The sequence below is a fragment of the Anticarsia gemmatalis genome, chromosome Z (genome assembly GCF_050436995.1).
Source record: "Anticarsia gemmatalis isolate Benzon Research Colony breed Stoneville strain chromosome Z, ilAntGemm2 primary, whole genome shotgun sequence".
Taxonomy (NCBI): domain Eukaryota; kingdom Metazoa; phylum Arthropoda; class Insecta; order Lepidoptera; family Erebidae; genus Anticarsia; species Anticarsia gemmatalis.
Genome location: NC_134776.1, coordinates 7,058,307 through 7,079,071, shown reverse-complemented (window position 1 = coordinate 7,079,071; position 20,765 = coordinate 7,058,307). Strand labels below are relative to the sequence as shown.

At 35.0% G+C, this 20,765-nt stretch overlaps 3 protein-coding genes across 3 annotated transcripts; 1 reads left to right on the top strand and 2 right to left on the bottom strand.

Annotated features, from left to right (window-relative positions):
- Positions 1-2,674: 2,674 nt before the first annotated feature.
- LOC142986664 (uncharacterized) lies at positions 2,675-6,181 on the bottom strand. The gene is made up of 4 exons (XM_076135219.1): positions 6,101-6,181; positions 4,325-4,501; positions 3,756-3,982; positions 2,675-3,565 (listed from the first exon to the last, which is right to left on the bottom strand). Exons 1-4 carry the CDS (start codon positions 6,179-6,181, stop codon positions 2,728-2,730), a joined length of 1,323 nt encoding a protein of 440 aa, XP_075991334.1. The 3' UTR covers positions 2,675-2,727.
- A 358-nt stretch (positions 6,182-6,539) lies between these two features.
- Positions 6,540-12,201, top strand: Ubc7 (ubiquitin conjugating enzyme 7). The gene is made up of 5 exons (XM_076134837.1): positions 6,540-6,848; positions 9,147-9,228; positions 9,583-9,701; positions 10,014-10,154; positions 10,873-12,201. The coding sequence occupies exons 1-5, from the start codon at positions 6,806-6,808 to the stop codon at positions 10,992-10,994; spliced, it is 507 nt and encodes a 168-aa protein (XP_075990952.1). The 5' UTR covers positions 6,540-6,805; the 3' UTR covers positions 10,995-12,201.
- Positions 12,202-13,285: 1,084 nt separating this feature from the next.
- On the bottom strand, positions 13,286-19,277 carry LOC142986255 (uncharacterized). The gene is made up of 9 exons (XM_076134653.1): positions 19,140-19,277; positions 18,318-18,576; positions 18,028-18,138; positions 17,515-17,753; positions 17,057-17,317; positions 16,551-16,653; positions 16,220-16,315; positions 13,914-14,069; positions 13,286-13,564 (listed from the first exon to the last, which is right to left on the bottom strand). The coding sequence occupies exons 1-9, from the start codon at positions 19,166-19,168 to the stop codon at positions 13,514-13,516; spliced, it is 1,305 nt and encodes a 434-aa protein (XP_075990768.1). The 5' UTR covers positions 19,169-19,277; the 3' UTR covers positions 13,286-13,513.
- Positions 19,278-20,765: the final 1,488 nt, after the last annotated feature.

Below are 20,765 nucleotides of genomic sequence, written 5' to 3'. Positions count from 1 at the left end.
AAGTTCAATTGATTGGCCTGTTTTATTATGCTTGAATTTTAATAACCAGTCATACAAAAAATAAAGATAGGCTACTGAAATCGGTCGTTATTATAGTTATATTTTACCAACTATAGACAATAATATATTTATTAAGTAGGTGTCTTGCCTACTTTTGCTGTGCCTAACACGTGTGCGTTCGCGCAGCGGAATGTTGTTGAATTTAAAGATATTAATTATGCAGATATTTAGTGTATGACGTCGTATAATTGTGTATGGTAAAAAAAAAATTGTGTACGCAGCCATTGTGGAGAAATTCACCAAAAACTGATTCCGCTGGGCGAACGTTGTCCTGGCGGAACTTATTTTAATCCATAGACTTTAGAAGAAAAGAGGTGTGTCCAAAAATTAGTGTGTATTTGTGTGTAATTGTGTATGTATGAATAAAATGAGTGCATGCATAAACTTCGGAGAAATTCAAGTTTCCGCTACGCGAACGTTTGGCCATTAGCTAGTTTTCATATAAAGCGCTTACATAGAGAGCTGTAGATTTTTACATACGTTGTTTTGAATTTGTTTATATTTGTTTAAAAAACAGATTTAGAAAAAATCGTAGGGCTTAAAAGATAAAAATATAAACGTAAAATACACTTAACAGGTCTTAGTTCTTAAAGTATGCACTTTGGGGTCTAGATTTTCACGTTTATACAAACCTTGTAAGTATCTGAAACATGTTGCCAAGTATCAATGATGTTCCGATATTAATTAAAGAGTTAAAGGACAATTTTACCATGAATAGATCACTGTTTACAAAACAGTCAAATATCACGACGTTCTAAAGGAATTGCATGGTAAAATGTATGCCAAAAATTAGTTTATTCATTCAACTATTCACATGCAAAATTTCATGTCATTAAATTTAGTAATTAAAGAAATCAATTAAAATACTGACGAAGCATCGAAAACCTACATAACCCGACCAAGTTCGGATAGCTACAAAAAAGCGGCCCAGCCATATATCTAAGAGACGTTCTTAACCTTCCAATATAGTATTTACTAATATGGTACAGTTCCGTACACAAGCGTTAGGAAAAAATAAAACAATTGCATTTCTTGAATTAAAAATATTTTTTTAATAATAACCCAACTATCTACGATAAAAACAAATCTTCAATTAACAAGTACTTTTCTATTTAAATATCCGTGTACAAAAATTTTTTTTATTAAGTACATACTTAATTATGTTTCATTACACACTTAAATAAGTAATTATAATAACGTTAACAAACGCTTGCAACGATAGCAATAAACTTTTTGTTTTAACTAACATTTGGTGTACAAAAATAAATGACCTTTAAATTATATCGAAACAACAATTGTGTTATCACCTATACCAATTCAATACCGGTATTATACGGTAAATTTTGGGATGTTACCTAAATATATTGCATGGACGCTTTTTTGTAGCTATCCGAACTTGGTCGGGTTATGTAGGTTTTCGATGCTTCGTCAGTATTTTAATTGATTTCTTTAATTACTAAATTTAATGACATGAAATTTTGCATGTGAATAGTTGAATGAATAAACTAATTTTTGGCATACATTTTACCATGCAATTCCTTTAGAACGTCGTGATATTTGACTGTTTTGTAAACAGTGATCTATTCATGGTAAAATTGTCCTTTAACTCTTTAATTAATATCGGAACATCATTGATACTTGGCAACATGTTTCAGATACTTACAAGGTTTGTATAAACGTGAAAATCTAGACCCCAAAGTGCATACTTTAAGAACTAAGACCTATTAAGTGTATTTTACGTTTATATTTTTATCTTTTAAGCCCTACGATTTTTTCTAAATCTGTTTTTTAAACAAATATAAACAAATTCAAAACAACGTATGTAAAAATCTACAGCTCTCTATGTAAGCGCTTTATATGAAAACTAGCTAATGGCCAAACGTTCGCGTAGCGGAAACTTGAATTTCTCCGAAGTTTATGCATGCACTCATTTTATTCATACATACACAATTACACACAAATACACACTAATTTTTGGACACACCTCTTTTCTTCTAAAGTCTATGGATTAAAATAAGTTCCGCCAGGACAACGTTCGCCCAGCGGAATCAGTTTTTGGTGAATTTCTCCACAATAGCCGCGTACACAATTTTTTTTTTACCACACACAATTATACGACGTCATACACTAAATATCTGCATAATTAATATCTTTAAATTCAACAACATTCCGCTGCGCGAACGCACACGCCTAACACCTAGCTCGTAGTACGTTCGTCGTGAGTGACTCCCCCCACCCCTAACGCAGACGTTCATTCATTCAGGCTCCATTCACAAACCCGCAGATTGGTATAGTATAAGCACTAACTGCAGCTGAAAGTATATCTCCTGTGGTTCCATAATCTCCTGGTGTTTTGGATGCGCCGTTGCAATATTCCGCAGACTGCAGGGCTCGCCGGGTATCGATCGACGGAACAGGGCGCCCGCACTAGTCCGTATTCTTTCTATAGTGAGCGTTGCATGTAACAATTAATTACCAAAATAATATATTCATTTTGAATTAAGACGTACAGATAACTTAGATGATGACTAAATGTCTTTGAATAAAAATCACGTACGTACGCTTAAAAATATTTTATTCTTCAACAATGTACAAACTACAATAAGGCCTAACTTTGACAAACAAAATCAATGTTATATAAGTAAGAAATGTTTATACATATGAATATTACAATGAAAGTACATTGTCCGGAATAACAACTTGGGAATCAGAGTTGAATGGGTTTTGATGAGCTAATGGTCCGGTCGCCAACTCGGCTGCATAGTACAGAGTCTCGCCGTCTTGCACTTGTTGCAAGTTCGCTAAATTGAGGAACTCCATTTGATCATGCTGTCCCACTTGCGAGAGATTATTCAATACCAATGAGCCGTCTGCAACGTGCGATCGCATATGGAAATTTAAATGGCTGCTTTGTTTAAATCTTCTCCCGCACACGGAACATTCGAACGGTTGTATGTTAGTATGAGTTCTCATATGCTGCCTCAGATGCACCGACTGAGAGAAACATTTGCTGCATATCACACACTTGAAAGGCTTCACTTTAGTATGTGTTCGGAGATGTTGATCTAATCCCGCTTTTTGAGTGAAAGCTTTAGGACAGAACGTGCAAACGAAAGGTCTTATGCCTGTGTGCATTCTCATATGTTGTTGCAGACCTCCTTGTTGGGTGAAGCGTTTGGCGCATATGGAACATTGATGTGGTTTTATCTTTGCGTGCACAATGCGATTGTGTTCATCGAACTCAGCGATGTCTAGGAAAGTTCGCGCGCAAGGTCGGCAGGAGAAAGTGAACGTGTTAGGTGTCTGCAGTTGAGCGGTAATGGGATCACTAGGGTAAACGTCTCGGTCAAGTCTTTTTTCGCAAACTTGGCAGCGTAATGCCGCTTTTCGCCTCTTGGTGTGGTCTTCCCGATAATGCATAGAGTAATCGCAGCAATTGAAGAATATTTGACGGCATTGCTGGTCCGGACGCAATGTAGATGGAAAAGTGCAGGTGAACGGCCCTCTAAGTAAAAAAAAAATAACATTAGTTTCTTACAAATAAACTTAAACGACTCCAAACTTTAATACCTAATTAAAGAAAGGTAATCTAGTAATTTATATACGATTAAATTTTTTAACAGTTTCAATTAAAATTACCGCAATCATCTTCCATACATCATGGCCATAAAACTAGGACTAGGACTACACGTTACCTTAAATCAATAGGCTGCTTAGGTTTCATAGGCGCCTTCTTGAGCACCCCATCAAGTCTGGAGCGACTCATAGCATCACTGTCTATATCATCGCCTTCAACCGTCACTATGAGGTACGAGGTGTCTTCGGAGAACGTTCTCGTCGTCAGTCCATCGTAGACTGTCGTTAGATCTGATTCCCGCGCTTTGAGAGGTACGAATTTGAAACCGCAAAGCCCATTTATGTTCTGTGTGGATTTAAAAATAATTGTCATTAATATAAACTTTTCTTAATAAAAAGAAAATTTGCTTACCTATTTACAAGAAATTACACCATGTAATAGTCCCTACTCTTATTATGCCAGTCTACCCCGTGGTAGTCTAATGGTCTTTTATTTAAACTATCTAATTCCTACATTCCTATATTCCTCATGTATGGGTTGGCATGTACTTGTGTACAAAAACCCTTTACAAATCAATAAAGACTTTAAACAAATCCTCATAGGTTGTCGTTGTATAACTTAATTATTTACCTTTTAATTTCAAAACACTTGGATTAAGCTTAAAAAAGAAATGAGTTTCCAACTTGCCTGAGAATTCTGTGTCGAGGGTGTAGGCTGGTGTTCTCCCTCACTTCCCGTGATGTCCCCATCATGTTGAGTATTCTTATGGTTTTGCAGAGCATTCGCGTTGTAAAACGTTTTCATACACAGCCTGCATATGAACTTCGCTGAGTTTTCCTCCTCCCATGCTAGGGAATACTGCAACTGTGTTATTAATGCATTAAAATTAGCTCCCAAGAAACTAAGTTATTTAAAAGAATCAGTTCTCCGAGACTTATTTACTAACTTAATAACTAGCAAGAAAACCTTAAAAAGTTCATAGAAAGCCGCATTAATTCGCGACAACTAGTACAGGTAGGACTAGGCACCAGGTGCTCGTAGTATCGTGTTAAATCGTGTAGGTAAATAAATTGTCATCTAATAATTAAAACTTCCGAAATTGTAAGAAATCCTACCTGCCTCAGTACTTATGCCACATAATTACGTCCCAGATTCACTTCCTAGCTTAAAATTTAACCCGGTTAATAATAATAATGAATCTTCTGCCTTCTTCGTATGGTTGCAATATTAATAACTAAACGAAAAGTGTAAATAACTTTTAAGGCAGTGTTTGAATTTTAAGGTCTGTCTGAGTAGCCAGTAGTGACCTAGCCATAACATTTACTAGCAGATAAATCTCTTATGGCTCTGCCTCTGTTATCAGAAATTTGTTTCGCTCGCTAAGTACGCGTGCACATAAATCTTATCAATGCAACTTTGTCCTACAAGTAGGTACCGCTTTATGCAAATACCTACATCGAGCCTAATTATATTTTATTAGAACTTAAATATAACTCCTAACTTAATATGGTACCCTGGTACTTTCAGATCAATTAGTTCAGTCTTCACTCATGAATGACTGAAAGGAAGTAAACCACAGAATGATGATCGAGTGAAACACTCTGCGGTGATCGCGAGTGGAGTGTGAACGAAGAATAGTTTTCAATATTGCTCTCGTTCCACAAACTTTCGTTCCTGAAGACACTTTCATGACCATTGGACCGTGAGTCAATCTATCTGTGACTTTTTCTAACAAAATGAAAGTACAAAATAATAACTTTATGTCCCTACCTACCTATTTTAGGCACTAGTACCAAATATCTAATAATCATGCAACACAATCATAGGTTTAAGTTGACATAAGAAAGGTAAACAAGTTACAAAAATAAAGACAAGTATTAGGTAACGTTCCCTCTTTCCAAAGGGATGATGATGGTGAATAGAAATAAAAGCCACGGTATGACATTTTATAGGCAGCATTCATAAAATGTTGTTGTTTTAATTTAGTTTCATTGGCTCGCTTCTCGAGAATAGTGGTGTAGTAGGTACCTACCTAGTTATACATAGGCAAAACTATCACCTCCCTCCCTATCACAAACAAGTAGTTAGTTGCAGCAGTGCAATAGGAAAAACTCTGTCCAATGCAATCAAAGATGTAAATTTTTAACCTATTTCTTTTCAGGTTAAATGGTAACACCAAGTATTGAACAATCCAAGACAATCTTATTATGTACGGGCCCAAATACTTCTAAAGACAATGCTGTCAAAGTTATATCATTGTGCTAACGCCTACCTAAATATTATTAAGTATGTGCCTAGGTAAGTAACATACCATTTTTATGATTATTGACTTGGATAAATATATTCAAAAATGATAAAATTCTGTTTCAAAGTCACAGCAATTATTATAAGAACACTGTGTATTAAAATAAAATAACAAGATATCAACAAATTTTGATTAATTTTATATTTTTGTTGACCTACTTGTACGGCGTTGTTGACAGAATTATCAGGCAACAATACAATGGACTCCATTGTTGCTAAATTTCCTCCTATTTGCTCCATTTCTAATTGCTGATAATGTATCTTCTGCCTTCTTCATATGATTGCAATATTAATAACTAAACGAAAAGTGTAAATAACTTTTATGGCAGTGTTTGAATATGGCGGTTTTCGTTTGCAAACGTCACACCCAGTCACAAGTGTTGTCAACAGATTAATACCAAAATATCACTTCCAGTTTTTGTAAATGCAAAAATAAAAACAATGCAGTTTGCGCATATATACGCTTTTATATGTCATATTAATGCTCTTTTCATTTACTAGTTGTAAAATGATTACTCTATTAAGCAGTTTTAGTGACTTCAGCTGATGGATCAATACTTATTTTGCAGATTTTTTTAGTTTGACAACCCCAAACGAAATGTCCACGTTTCGTATCACTGGAAAGCATAGTGTTTGATCACCTAAACTCTTTTATCTTCTTCTAACAAACGAGAAATACGTGCAAGCAAATGGTTAAGCAACTAGTGTCACTCGTGTTTATGATATGATAAGAACCATTTACTACAAACTGCAACACGCGTCACAAATTTTATCAAATCTGACGCAGCTGTGATTTTTACTCGTGTAAAATTTTGAGAAAAAGTTTAATAAAATTGACTTTAGCTGGTAGAAATTCTCTAAAAAATGGCCGGGTCGGCTTTGCGGCGGCTTATGGCCGAGTATAAACGTAAGTATTTGATAGTTTTTATGTATAAATTTTAGTTAAACTTTCCCATCCGAGCAAAAATCAATACTTGATTCGGTGATAGAAAAAAGCCAAATCACATCAACACTGACTCGGCATTTAAGTAATATTTTCACATGTGCATTGTCATTTTGATTCGTTTTTTAAATTGCTGATGGAAATTTTAATTAAAAAAAAATTAAATTCTGTTACATATTGTTTGCAATTAATTACTTTAAATATTATTATACTGCTGCTATTATGTGCTGCTCTGCGTAGTTTTTAAACCTCATCATTACTTATATTTTAAGAACTCTAAGGATAATTCTCATTAAAAACAACTGATCGGTACCATATTCTCCTTGTAATGATTATGTTTCATATATTTTTGATAGCCAATGTTTGCCATATCTTATGCATTTGAAACTATATTTTTACTAGTTTAGCTACATGAACCGTAACCATTTTAGTTGATTTTGTTGTAATTTAACTTAAATATACACTTTCTAATGTTTCCGAGAAGCTCAGCGGCACACATCAAACATAATACGGTCCACAACTTAGAAATCAATATTGGTGTAAAGCATATTCAAACAATAAGTACTACTAGGTCACACCTCACCTCCAAAAAACTTATGATTATTATAAAACATGTGCTCCCTTTGCTCAGCCACACATATAAAATACTATACTGTTCTCGTACCTTACCCATTTACATCATCACCATTACAAAGCCTTAGCTCAATCATACTATAGCTCATCTTAAACCCTAGTTTTTAATACTAAAGTAATTATTGCTTTGGTACAAAATTATCCAAGTAATAAGTTGATACAACTTCAAGCTGGCCTCCCACTATTGAGCAATTTAAATCTATTATATATCTCTGAGACTCAATACTGTTGTTATTACCTTCATCCGCACAGCCAAAGTCCAGTTAAAATTATAATATTACCCATATTTCATTTACACTGAGCTTAGTGTTATAAAATGTTTCATTGTCTACAAAAAATCAACAAAATAATATGCTGTAAATAGTGCTTTATCAAAAATAGAACAGTTACATTATCAAGCCTTTATGAGCAGTAAGTAAAATTTATCCATTCCAAGAATTTTACTATTGCATAAATCTGTTGTGTTTTGTTTTATTCAATTTTGGCACTTAGCCGAGCCAAACAACATGATGATGTGGCTAGCGGGTACTGTTGCATACCATAAAATAAGACCCTCTCATGTAAAGTGCCTAGAAATCATAATGTGATCAACAATGGCTATCATATTGCATATTATTATGACTTGCAGTAGGCAACATTCAACTATATATGTATTTCAATTAATTGTGTGATCTGATACAGTCTTGCATCAAGCTAGTCATGCTTGAAATCTTCTTACCTCCTCACTTTGACCTGATGTATCAAATCAGTTGGTTTTCTCATATCTATTGCTTTACCTAACAAAGAATAGAAAAATATAAACAACTATGTGGCTTAAGCCTTACCTTAATTATTTTTAATCTTAATATACAGACTCTTCTTGTAGTCCTTTAAATAAAGAATTAATGAGCTGATCTCAGCAACAGATGTCATTTTAATCGCGCAATTGTAGTACCTTTATGAAATTCAATAACTTTTGCTGAACATGATAATTTCATACTTTATTGGATTTTAGCATTCATCATAGACAGAATATATCGGTATTGTAGTTAGATGATAGGATGAGATTTCTTTGTCTGAACTGTCGTAAAAAGTACCTATTATGTTATAATTTATGACTGAAATCGCATCCGTATTTTCAGTTACATGTTTTATGTAATGTTCGTAATTGTAACGAGTCGTAATTTTCATACATAATAATATATCATGTAAATTAGACATAGGCGGGATGCGTTGCGCGATGCACATTTCCACGCAAATCTGCGCACGTGTCGTCCTGCCGATCAATAACCAATTAACAGGATTGTTTCCGTAATCCTGATAGTCATTCCAATGATGAAAATTTGGGATATGCCTTTATTATCAGGCTTGGTATGCACGTCAGATAAAACGAAAATATATTGTCGTCTATTATAATTCAACAGCCAACAAAAAAAATTATAAGTTGTACATATAATTAAAACTTATGTGCATCGATAATTTTATTTTATCCTTTTCGACACGTATCTCATTTCTATCTAGGGTATTCATTATGGCTACATCAACTGTCTCAGAGATCATCTTACAAATTAAGATCGAACTTTTACTTTTCTCTAAATACATTTTGTGTAATGACTGTTCTTCTATTAATTTATAAATACATCATTTCAGAATTGACACTCAATCCTCCTGAAGGGATTATAGCGGGACCCATCAATGAAGAAAACTTCTTTGAATGGGAGGCCCTTATTACGTGAGTTTTATTTTTTACTTATTTTCATCGTATTATAATAAGGCGAAATTTCCAATATTACACAAGTCTTTTTTAGAAAATGCCTGTTGAACTACTACTTGGTCAATATTATATTTTAACAATGCATATCCTCTCTGTATAATATCAATGGTCAATATAATATCTTAACAGTGCATATCCTTTTTACTGATAATATCTTATTCACTCACTAACAGAAAGGCTCATTGTTATTTTATTAGTGTAACACTTCATAACTTTGCAGATTTAAAACTTGCAGACTTTTCTTTGAACATCTTTGTAAAGTAAAAGTAAAGGTTAAATAATAATTATTCTAATTTCACTTGTATGTTACAGCGGGCCCGAGGGGACATGCTTCGAAGGCGGGATCTTTCCCGCTAAGCTAGTGTTCCCTCCGGACTACCCATTGAGTCCACCAAAGATGCAGTTCGTCTGCGAAATGTTCCATCCAAATAGTAAGTATATTATTCAGCCTTTATCTATCCTTTGGGTTATGACCTTTTTAGTATATTATTATCTTGATAGTAGTAATTTAGTCATCAGCTCTTGGGTTTTGATCTCCCTGCACTGAGGCAGGAGTTAGTTCAAATTTAATTTGACTTACTTCTTCACTCTGTAGCTAGAGATTAGTTAAGTTTACATTGGACATTAACTATCACTATGTGATTAAATACATACAAAATTATAGATAACTACCCTAATTCCAAAAGGATAATATAATAATGTTTTATTAAAAATAATTATATTAATGATTTTTCTTTTTACAGTTTACGCGGATGGCCGGGTGTGCATATCCATTTTGCACGCTCCGGGTGATGATCCCATGGGGTATGAGAGCAGCGCTGAGAGATGGTCGCCAGTACAGAGTGTCGAGAAGATCTTGCTGTCGGTCGTCAGTATGCTGGCGGGTGGGTATCCTGTTATATGAAAAATATTAACCAACTGCTTTGAACATGTTTTTTTTTTGTGTTTTGTCTATGAATTACTTTATGCTGAGTGATATATTGCTGGCGTAATATACTTGTTAAGGAAACCTGCTTTCGTAAGAGAACTTTTCCATTCCCAACTCTAAGGTTTTTATTACTAAAGTTGGAATTAGGCTCAAACTACTGTAAATTTTTTAGTATCACTGGTCCCTACAAACATGAGTCAGTATGCCCGAAAGCATACATCGTTAGTGCAGTAATCTATAAATAGCATTTCGTTTCTTTAAATATTGATTCTAAGAACTACTGCGTCAATACCCAGTAGACCTTTACAGGCAGTTCACAAGCACTTTAGTAAACGGTAGTGTTCCCTTTGACCTTTTGAATTTTTCAATGATGACTTGAACTCTGGCATTTCTGTTCTATTTGCGTACAACGTCGTTAGTTTTGTATCTCGGATCGATATGTCTGAATACTCCATTGACTTCAATGTATAGATCAGCATAGTTTGTGTGTATCAGTATAGTGTGCTTTAAATTTAAGTTCAATAGTGTGCCTTTACGTGTTAGAAAATGCTTTGTTATGCTATACTGCTACACACGACAGCGAATTCGCTTCTGCTTACTTTTTATGCCAAATTAAGTCTGCTCAGTTGACTTTCGTACAGGCAGTCCTTTATGATGATTATTTGAAATTCCAGAGCCCAATGATGAGAGCGGTGCTAATGTAGACGCCGCTAAGATGTGGCGCGAGGATCGCGAACAGTTTAATCAAATTGCAGAGCGTCTCGTTCGGAAAACCTTAGGTTTGCAGTCGATATAATTCGTAGACATCTGTTTCAATTCTCTGGGTATAGGTATCTCATATGTAATCAAATACCATGGTACCCCTCATGTTTTTAACTCCACATACATTAAGTGTGTGTTTAATACAACTCTACTTCAACTTTTCTAGAAATATTGTAATGGAAAATGATACGTTATTTTCATGACTGCGAAAACACAATTGTTTCGGTGTCATACGCGACTGCTGACGAGGTGCTATGTTCGCTCTCGGGTCAGACAGTGTTATATAAGGTTTTTATAGAACCTTTTCAATAGCGGCACATAACATAGTAATGTGCCCAGTAGAGAATGATAACATGCTGGACTTGAATTGAGCCAGATATATCTGGTGCAATACAAACGTCTTAATACGTCACAGCTGGTCCTCTGTGTAAAAAAGCATGTTTAAAAAAATATACTTACGAAAAATAATGTGATAAAATTTTGACAAATTAAGAATTAGATAATTTAGGACTGTGACATTTAATTTCAGACATTTTTGTCTTTGACAAAGTTGGTGATCATAAATCACTATCTTTTTAGTTAAACTGATGCAATATGAACTAGACTAATTTTGTTATTTGTTACATAGTTAACTATTTTTTTGTAATGTTCCAATTGTTATGATTAAATATATTATGATTTATATTGTTAATATACTGAGTTGCCTGACAAGTAGGACCGCTAACTTTAAAGTCCAAGTACTGTACTAAACACAAAGAAATTTGACACTAAGAACTTATATGAAATTGAAACCTACACAGATTATCGTTTGAAGAGTTTATTTACATGATATGTTATAGTTTTATACAAATGGGAGCATGCAATATTTTAACGACTGCGCTTTTAACTGCAATATTCAGTTAGAAATAAAAGAAATCGTATCATTTTCCATGATCAGACTTGGTGAACATTTTTACCTTTTTAATATGTATACTACTAATAGCCGACAACCGAATGTATAAACGGTACCTGAGTTATTTTAATAAGTTCGCAACAATGGTCTCTTTGCTTTAGTATACACGTAAAGTATCAGTACATTATAACTTCGATTTTATTAAGTAGATAACTAGCTTACGGATATTTATCTTTATGTGTAATAAAATTGTATTTATTTCAACAGAATCGATGTATAAGACGACTTTAAATATTATTTATCAATCTATGTAAATTTATTTTACTTTCAATAAATGTTTTTAAATTTATTATTGGATTTTATTTAACCACACCTGTACCTTCCACAGTTACCCTTCGGCAAGCATCTGAATCATTAAATTCATACAAAACCCATAGTAAATAAAACTTACTTACTTTGTCCATACAGACAGACATACTAACACAACATTACGCCTGTTAGACCCGTAGGTGTAGGCACGTTTGTTTAAGTTTCAGTGCCCACGACAGGTAACATTGAACATCAACATGTTACACCCATGTAATACGAGGTCAGACTATTGCCATTTATTTACGTTACTACATTTATTTAGAAAATTCCAATATTAATCTTTTTTTTAATAGCCATAGAGTATAGATTGTAGAACATCATTCAAATTAGTACGTAGGATCTCGTCTCGTTTTTTCCATTTGATAAAGACGATACCCAGTTTTAGTCATACCTTAACCAAATACCTACGTAGTTCTTTAGCAAGACTATTTTCTGCTAAACTGGGATTCAGACGGACGGCGGGGGCAAATTATCATCATTTTGAAATTATACCTGTCACGCGACATTGCAATTGTAGGATTATACTAAGGACAGTGTTAGTACTTTGTGTTATAATATAATTTTTAATAAGAACTCATAATATATTCTCATTGTTGCCTCCTGGAAATCCTCACCTGTTTGTCCTTGAGCTTTGAAGTGAAGGTCAAGTTTATTATAGGGGAGATGGCATAAAAGCCTGTGAACAATGGCAGCGGAAGCTGTTATGAGAAGGGTCGGTTTGTATCGTACTTAATGAAATTTGTTACTACAGCTTTTGCATTATGGAGACGAATTTACCTAATAATACTTAGGCACTTGGCTTTAACAATGCGTAAAAGGGTTAAGTGCCTTGGTTCTGCAACTACCTAGGGTTGGGTTTAATGGAACTTAACATCTAGATTAGCCCAGATACTTAATTTAGCTTTACGTTTCCAGATTTCGCGACGTAGCGATATCCTAAATACCAAGGTAGGTAGGTACCTAATTAGATACCTAATTAATAGCAAATGGAAGAAAGGACTAGATCGAAATAAAACTAAACAGTATGTAATGCATTATATTGTGATATTACGTGTGGCTAACAATGTTCAGAATAAAATTATAATTTGAATATAACACGGCAATCTAGAAACAGTTACAGACTTAGGTAATCAAAATTACTTGCCTGGTTTTCTATTATTCTGATTGCTTCTAGTATCAATAAAATATAAGGTAAGACAATAATAAGGTGTGATTTATGTTATAAGTAATTGGTACGTATTTTTTACTTGCTTTCAAGATATTTATCCAAAACGTAAAGAGCGTGACTAAAGTTATTCGACTGTGCGCAGGAAAGCGAAGTAAGAGAATGATGTCTTAATGATCTGGAAAAAATACAATAGGTACGTGTGATTAGGTACACTTGTGTTTTCAAATAAAATACTTGTTGGTCATCCATAGGCGGATCGAGGAGAGATGTTCAATAAAAGACCAAAACGAAAGTACAGGATGTAGTAAATTGCATAATGACTAAAGGGGGCATTTCATTCTCTGGTCATTGCCTTTGTCAATCGGGCTATAGGAATAAATGAGAATCACAAGTAAAGTTTCTTGTCTGCATATTACTCTACGAGGCCTAATTTCCCTCCCTCTCTTTAATTTACACGGAGACCTTTGCCCAACAGCGGGAGAGTAAAGGGTTAAAAAATATCTACGATAGAATTTATAACTTACGGCAGCCATGGTCTGCACTCCAACGCTCACCAATCCTCCGGCGTGAATGTGGATCGGTTCTTGCACATTTATGAGGAAAATATGAACGGTCTTACGATTCTTCGTATTCATATACTCCCAAGGTAAGCAATATACAGCATCCTTTACTTTTTCGCTCTGCAATAAAGTTTAGGCGAAGTTTTAACACAATTAGTAAGTTTGAGCCACCGCTCGCTGAAGTTAAATTAGTGCTATCGATTGGTCCAGCTAGCAAGTTTAGTTTCATCATTAGCGCTACATTGATACGTTCAAGCGAAGTGCTAGACTTCGCGCCTAACTTTTTTAACTATCTTGCTGTTTGGTCAATCTTTCATTCCGGTAGTTCATTGGTCAGTCTTCTGTTTAGAGTATTTCGAGTACCTAGCTTTAAAGTCTTTGGTTTATTAAAGTTGTTTAAAAAGCGTTGGTTTTTAGGGTTTCGCATCAGAAAAGCAAAATGGGAACCCTATTAGTAAGACTACTCTGTCTGTCTGTCACCAGGCTGTGTATCATGCACCGTGATAGTTAGACCGTGGAAATTTTCATCAAATATAACAAACGCGATTTGTTTGTTTTGTTTGTAGGTAAGTAAGTAGGTACCTTTCATACTTATTTAGTTTTTATAAATAATGGTACGTAACCCTTTGTGCGCGAGTCCAACTCGCACGAAGCTGGTTTTCTTTAAATTTTGAGATTCATAGTAAATAGGTAACTAAACAAAACAATCGAAAACGGTGTTAAACAACAACCAAAACGATACGCCAGCATGATTTTGGGTCAGACTCATGACGCGCCCTCATGGTTTTCTTTTAACTCTTGCTACTTAGAACTTATATTCTCAAAAAGCTTGAACACTCACTCCGACGTAGAGAGCTCTCCCTCAAGTAGAAGGTCAAAGTACAGTTAATATGAATGATTCAGAGCAATTGAATCCAATAAATCCTGTTCAAGAAGGGACAGGGCTTACAAAATCTAGTTTGCCATGTAAAAGACAAAGTTTTGCAGAATCATTAACTGAGAGAAAAAAAAACAATAACGGATTAACAAGCTATGCCTCATAAGACCATGAACAAAAAGTTTTGAAGAAAATGATTGACTAATAATAACGAATACCAGATATTAAACAATAATTATAGTAAGGTAAACAAAACAAGTGGAACAATAACTTGTTAAAAAAAATATAGAAAAAGAGAACGAAGACGTATCGAAAGAAGAATCTCAAGAGATATTTTATTAAAGGTATGGTTGAAGCGAGAGCTTATGTAAGAAGAAAACGTACAAAAAATAAAACCGTCATATGCTTATTAGTAAACAACATCATTTTGATGATATTAGAGTAGAAGTTTCCAAAAAGTAAATAGTAGTTTTAAGCATCATATATCCAAAACGGTAAGTCCTAATTAAAGTTGAATGGTATCAACTTGTTCGCAGCCGTCCAAAACAGCATCATCGTTTGGAAAACCGTGTCTATTATGAGTGCAACAAATACTGCAGTGAATCGGGATAGATAGATTGACATGCCCTAATGGATAGACTCTCAATAATGCAAGCATCTATTTAAAGAGTGGCCGCGACGTGGGTCACTTGCCGGCCAGCTAGTGCAACTATCAACTAAATATAAACCCTACTAAATGTAGCCAGACTATGAGGTCCGACAGTTGACAATGCATGTACGATCACCTGTCCTCCCGTAGCATCTTCTGTCAGGCGTCAGTTTATTTTAGCGGAATCTTCCTACATACATATATAGTATTATAGTTAAAGCGAAAGTTTGTAAGCATGGATGGATGTAGATATACATTAGTTACTCTTTCACGAAAATACTACTGGACGGATTTTAATGCAATTTGGCACACTGATGAGCTTATAACCTGGATTAACAGGATCCTTATCACTCCGGGAAATCTTTTCATGCGGACGAAGTCATGGACAGAAGCTAGCTATTTATAAAATGTAAGATGAGAGAAAATCTAGGTAGTTTATTAATATCTAAGTTTGTTGTCGGTCTACCCCTACAAACGGTTGTTTCCAACACTACCTATAACATTCATAATATCATTTTCTGATTGGAGCAGGGATATTGTTTTTATTTTTAGTCTCATACAGTCTAGACGGGAGCGTTTATTGCAATTTGAAGAGGGCTATCCTTGTCTGAAGATGAGGATTATTGGCTATGGCTGTAAGACAAATATCTGATCGAGTTAACAATTCACTTTGCGATATTAAGAACTGTTATCTATTATAAGTATATTAAGTTAGTTGTTAGATAAAATAATGAACATTTTTACCATAGCGCCGATGGATTCGAAAATGACACTCATCTGAATCAGCTGTTGGTACATGACCAGAGTAATGGGCAAGTAACGAGCCAGGGCCTCAGCTGTCTGAAAATATAACCAGGAAGATTTAAAGACATGAAAAAATATACAATATTCTTTAAATAAGTAACTAGACGTTATAATATAAAAGATTGACCCCCGGTGTCTGAGTACATTTAGCGGTGGTTTAACTATTCAATTGCGTTTTTTTTTCTATGTGTTTAAACGCTACTGTATAGGTAAACCTCAGGTACCTCAGAAACCGGGATTAGAGAAGCAAATATTATGTGTGATTCCTTACCAACTCAGCTACTTCAAGAAGGAACAGACACCCGCACACTTGGTAAAAGAAGTAGTAGAAAGCTAAGGCTGGTCCGAAAGCATCAGAAATATTGTTGACGAAGCTAAAAGCAGGAATATGTATTAATCATTGAGATAATTTTGATATTGATCAACATAGATACGTTTTTAGTATAAAGAAAACTGTAATTTACTTTCACTAGGTACATACACCAAATCACGTCCTTTTCCCATAGGGATTGGCAAAGAACGCCCTTTGGTATGATCCTTACAAACTTCCTTTGGCTAATTCCCATCCATGCCTCAAACATACACCATACCAAATAGATATAAAAGGCAAAGCCAGTTGAAATAAGTATTATTATGCTGAGTGTGCACGTTTGTCACACGTCTTTGAAATCAAAGCCTATTATTTCTTACGTTTACCTTGAGGAATTGTGTAACTACGTACAGCTACATAGTAGAAGCGTCATAGCCTTTATGTTACTAAAATTATAATGATCTTACTCTACAATCATCAGGTGATATACAATACACTCCTTCAGTTTGTCCGTCACGACGTCTTGTTCAGTTTTGGAATAGATCTCGCTGCCCACGATTATGTCGCTTGAAGGATCGGCCTCCAAGTTTGTCTTGCATGCAGCTGGTATTGGGAATGTTTCCAAAAGATGAAGTAAAATTTGGAAATGTCCGTACAGATGGAAAACCATGAGAGATAGAAAGCAGTCCAACATACAAATGCTGCTCAAGCACAAATATGATCCAACCCTGAAAATACAAAATGCGTATAATATACTTATTAGGTAATCAATGTTATTTTGTTTACCTCCGGGATAAGTTTTAAAAATCTTTCGTTATAAAAGTCAGAATAAGAACTAAGCTGATTTATCTACGGTCCTAACAGTTAATTCGTGCATACCTAGTGGTGAAACTAGCAGGTATAAAGCAAGGTGGTTTGTACTCACCAATTGATGATCGAAGCGTAAATGTATCCATTGAAATTAGAGTCAGAATTCCATGGGAACACGAAATAAATGGCGTGCTCAAAAGTAGCGTTGACCAAGTTCTCCTTGCGATTACTGTAGTACCCTTGCAGGTAGTTGTTGAATACCGGCGTTAGATTAAATAAAAACAGTGAGAGGAATTGCAAAAACGTCAAGTAAATACAGAAGTAGTGAGAGAAACGATGCATTCTGCTGTGTACCTGGAAAATAAAATATATTTATAATGTACAAATGTTATATGCTTTTACCAAAAATACGCAAATGTTTGTTACGTTGTTTCGAAGTGATCGACCCACTGTCTTATGTCTATGCGCTACAAACGCCGTCTTGATCTTCGTTTGGCGGTGGTTAAGGGATGTCCCGCCAATAGGATGTGGGTTTGAACAGTAGTGGGTACTCATTGGACATCGTTTCCCTCTTTGAGTAGAAACATAAATGGTAACAACTAAAAAAAACTAAAATCTAGATACTTGCCACCAACGCGTAGTCAGTTTTATCTTTGTGATAGAACAAGTGCATTTTTTCTATAAACAGTTTGGCTACGGCTCTGTATTTTAGAGAACAACATAATGTGGAAGCACGTGACTGAAAATAGACAAATAATTGTTATTACATTTTGATATTTTTTTGGCAACGAAGGCCCCTTGGCTTTTGTCGAAATGAGCTTTAATGATTTATATGATTCTAGGCTCAAATTTGCCACGATTCTTTACTGAAAATGTATGCAAATAACTCGTGAATATAAAAAAAAGGTGGTCACTTACCGTGCACAACATGTTCATAAGCAACACGATATAATTGTGTCCTATTTGAAGAAATGTTAAAGATGATTTATGGATTTTTAAATAAGCAAACCCAGAAACAAGATAGACAAGGGAAAGTGAAGTATTAAAGTATGCATGGTACATTCCTTCGAACCACATAGCTTTTTCGCCCATCTCTCGGCCGGGCCATGAGCTTATGATCCTCAACACGAAGCGCATATATTTCATGTAGTTGTAGTCCTTCGGCTCTTTAATGTTTCTGTTGAAGAGCAGACAGCTGTTATAGAACATATCCATCATATACTTCCTCTGTGGTTAAGGTCACCACGCCGCTACCATTGCGTCGGGAGGTACATAGTGGATACGATTCCCACTCGTAACAGTTTATTTGTGCGATCCACAAAAGATTGTTTCGCTTCTGGTTGTGGTTTGTGTCCGTGTGTTTGTATGTTTGTAAAAGTCCCCGCGATAGAAGAGCAATTCTTAGTGCGAGAGGTGTCTTTTTTAAGAAAGAAAGGAAAGAATATCTGTCTTATTCATCAGTAAGAGTAGCACATCGGCCAAATGCAATGAACCTCGGCCAGTGGATAGGCACCCGCTCGCGATATTGTAGTGACGTTTATTAATCTTGCAAAAACTTCTTAAATCTATTTGTAGGTATGAACTTGGGATATATCTACTATATTTTGTAACCTGAATTTACGTTAAATACTTTGTACCCCGGAAAACTTTCAAAAAGGATGTTCCGTTCAGGAGCTGGTAAAGTGGTACTACGAAGTAGATAGGTAACAGAAATGTAAATGAGTGAGTTATTTTACTTACAAGACCGGATCATCTAGTTTCATAGACATTTTGATGAGTTTATATTCAAACGAAATATATTTAAACGATTATTTTTGATATTCAGAGCACACTTTTATATGCAAGTGCGACAAACAGTAGGCCTTACGTTAGCCTTACGTTTAACACTCTGGTAGGTGTAGAAATAATTGCTTATAAAACTTAGACACTAATAAGTTATCATTAGTAATATGTATAATAAGAAGCCAACACCTGATAATTAAAGGGCTCATATGAGAACAAAGCGCGATATTATGTTATAGACACATTTTTTCCCTAGTAAATAAATTATCTTTTATATAGGTAATAAAAATAGGTAGGTAGGTATACTAGCTAACTATTTTTACCAGACTTCTCCCAGGTTCATTTTTATATTGTGGGAACAATGCCTCTTAAGACCACATAGACCACACACAAGAAAATAAATGACACTAACTTTTTCCTATATTATAGAACATAGCCAGTAGCCACTTTCTTTTCTTTTAGAATTCTGCATCCAATTTTACAGATTATAGGATATTAGTCAGGCGGTTTCCTAAACAAAATAGGTAAAATTATGGTTTTGTCAGTACGACCGTACCTCCTGTAATTTACCGTTTTGGGGATACCTACCTATATAACTCATTAAATTGGGCTTGTTATTAGAGGAGGCAGACTATTACTTTCTTATAGACTTCTTCTGTCTCAGTCCTTTCAGTCCCTTTAAAATGATATGACGCATGTAACACGAAACTTTAAGTAAGTGCTTAAGCGCGTAAAAATCACCACAAAATCAATTTATTCCGCCCGATCTGTATTAGAAAGCTCAATTTTAAGACTTTCAAGCATTGACCATATTATCTTCGAAACGGTGAGTCCTTAAAGCAGAATGGTAACAACTCGGCTGTAATTCAGACTCTATATGCCTTATACCTATCGTTTAGACAACCGGCTGCCTAACACCTCGTAGATATGCTAAAGAAATTATTAAAAAAGAGAAGAATTCTGAAACTCAATATTGGGCCCTGCGGGACTCGAACCCGTAAGTATCGCGCGCAGTTAAAGCGGCGGCTTTAAGCGTGGAGACCCCGTAATTAGAGTAAACCACCACATCAACCACAGCGCCAGGAGCCAAATCTCAATTATTTATTTACCTATTTATTTATTTATTGTGTTTTTAGATACATACAGTATAAATATTGAAAATATTGTTTATGTTTATGTTACCAAACAAAAATTAGGAAAATTAAAGAATACCTATTTAGAAATTATAAGCGAATAACAATAATTCACCCATTGGGTTTATAGAGGAGCTCGTGGCTTAGTTAACAACAGCCATGCGGATCGATCTCTGAGGTTAAGCCATGCTTGCCGAGGTTGATTTGTGGATGGGTGACCATCTTATTCATATCGAGTTCCTCCGTGTTTCGGAAGGCACGTTAAATTGTGGGTTCCGGTTGTCATTTTCGATGATAGCTTTGACAGTCGTTAACTTACAGTAGTCAGAAGCTTGAAAGTCTGACAACCAGTCTTACCGAAGGGTATCGTGTTATCCCAGGTAACTGGGTTGCGGAGGTCAGATAGGCAGTCGCTCCATGTAAAACAATGATATTCAGCTGCATCCGGTGA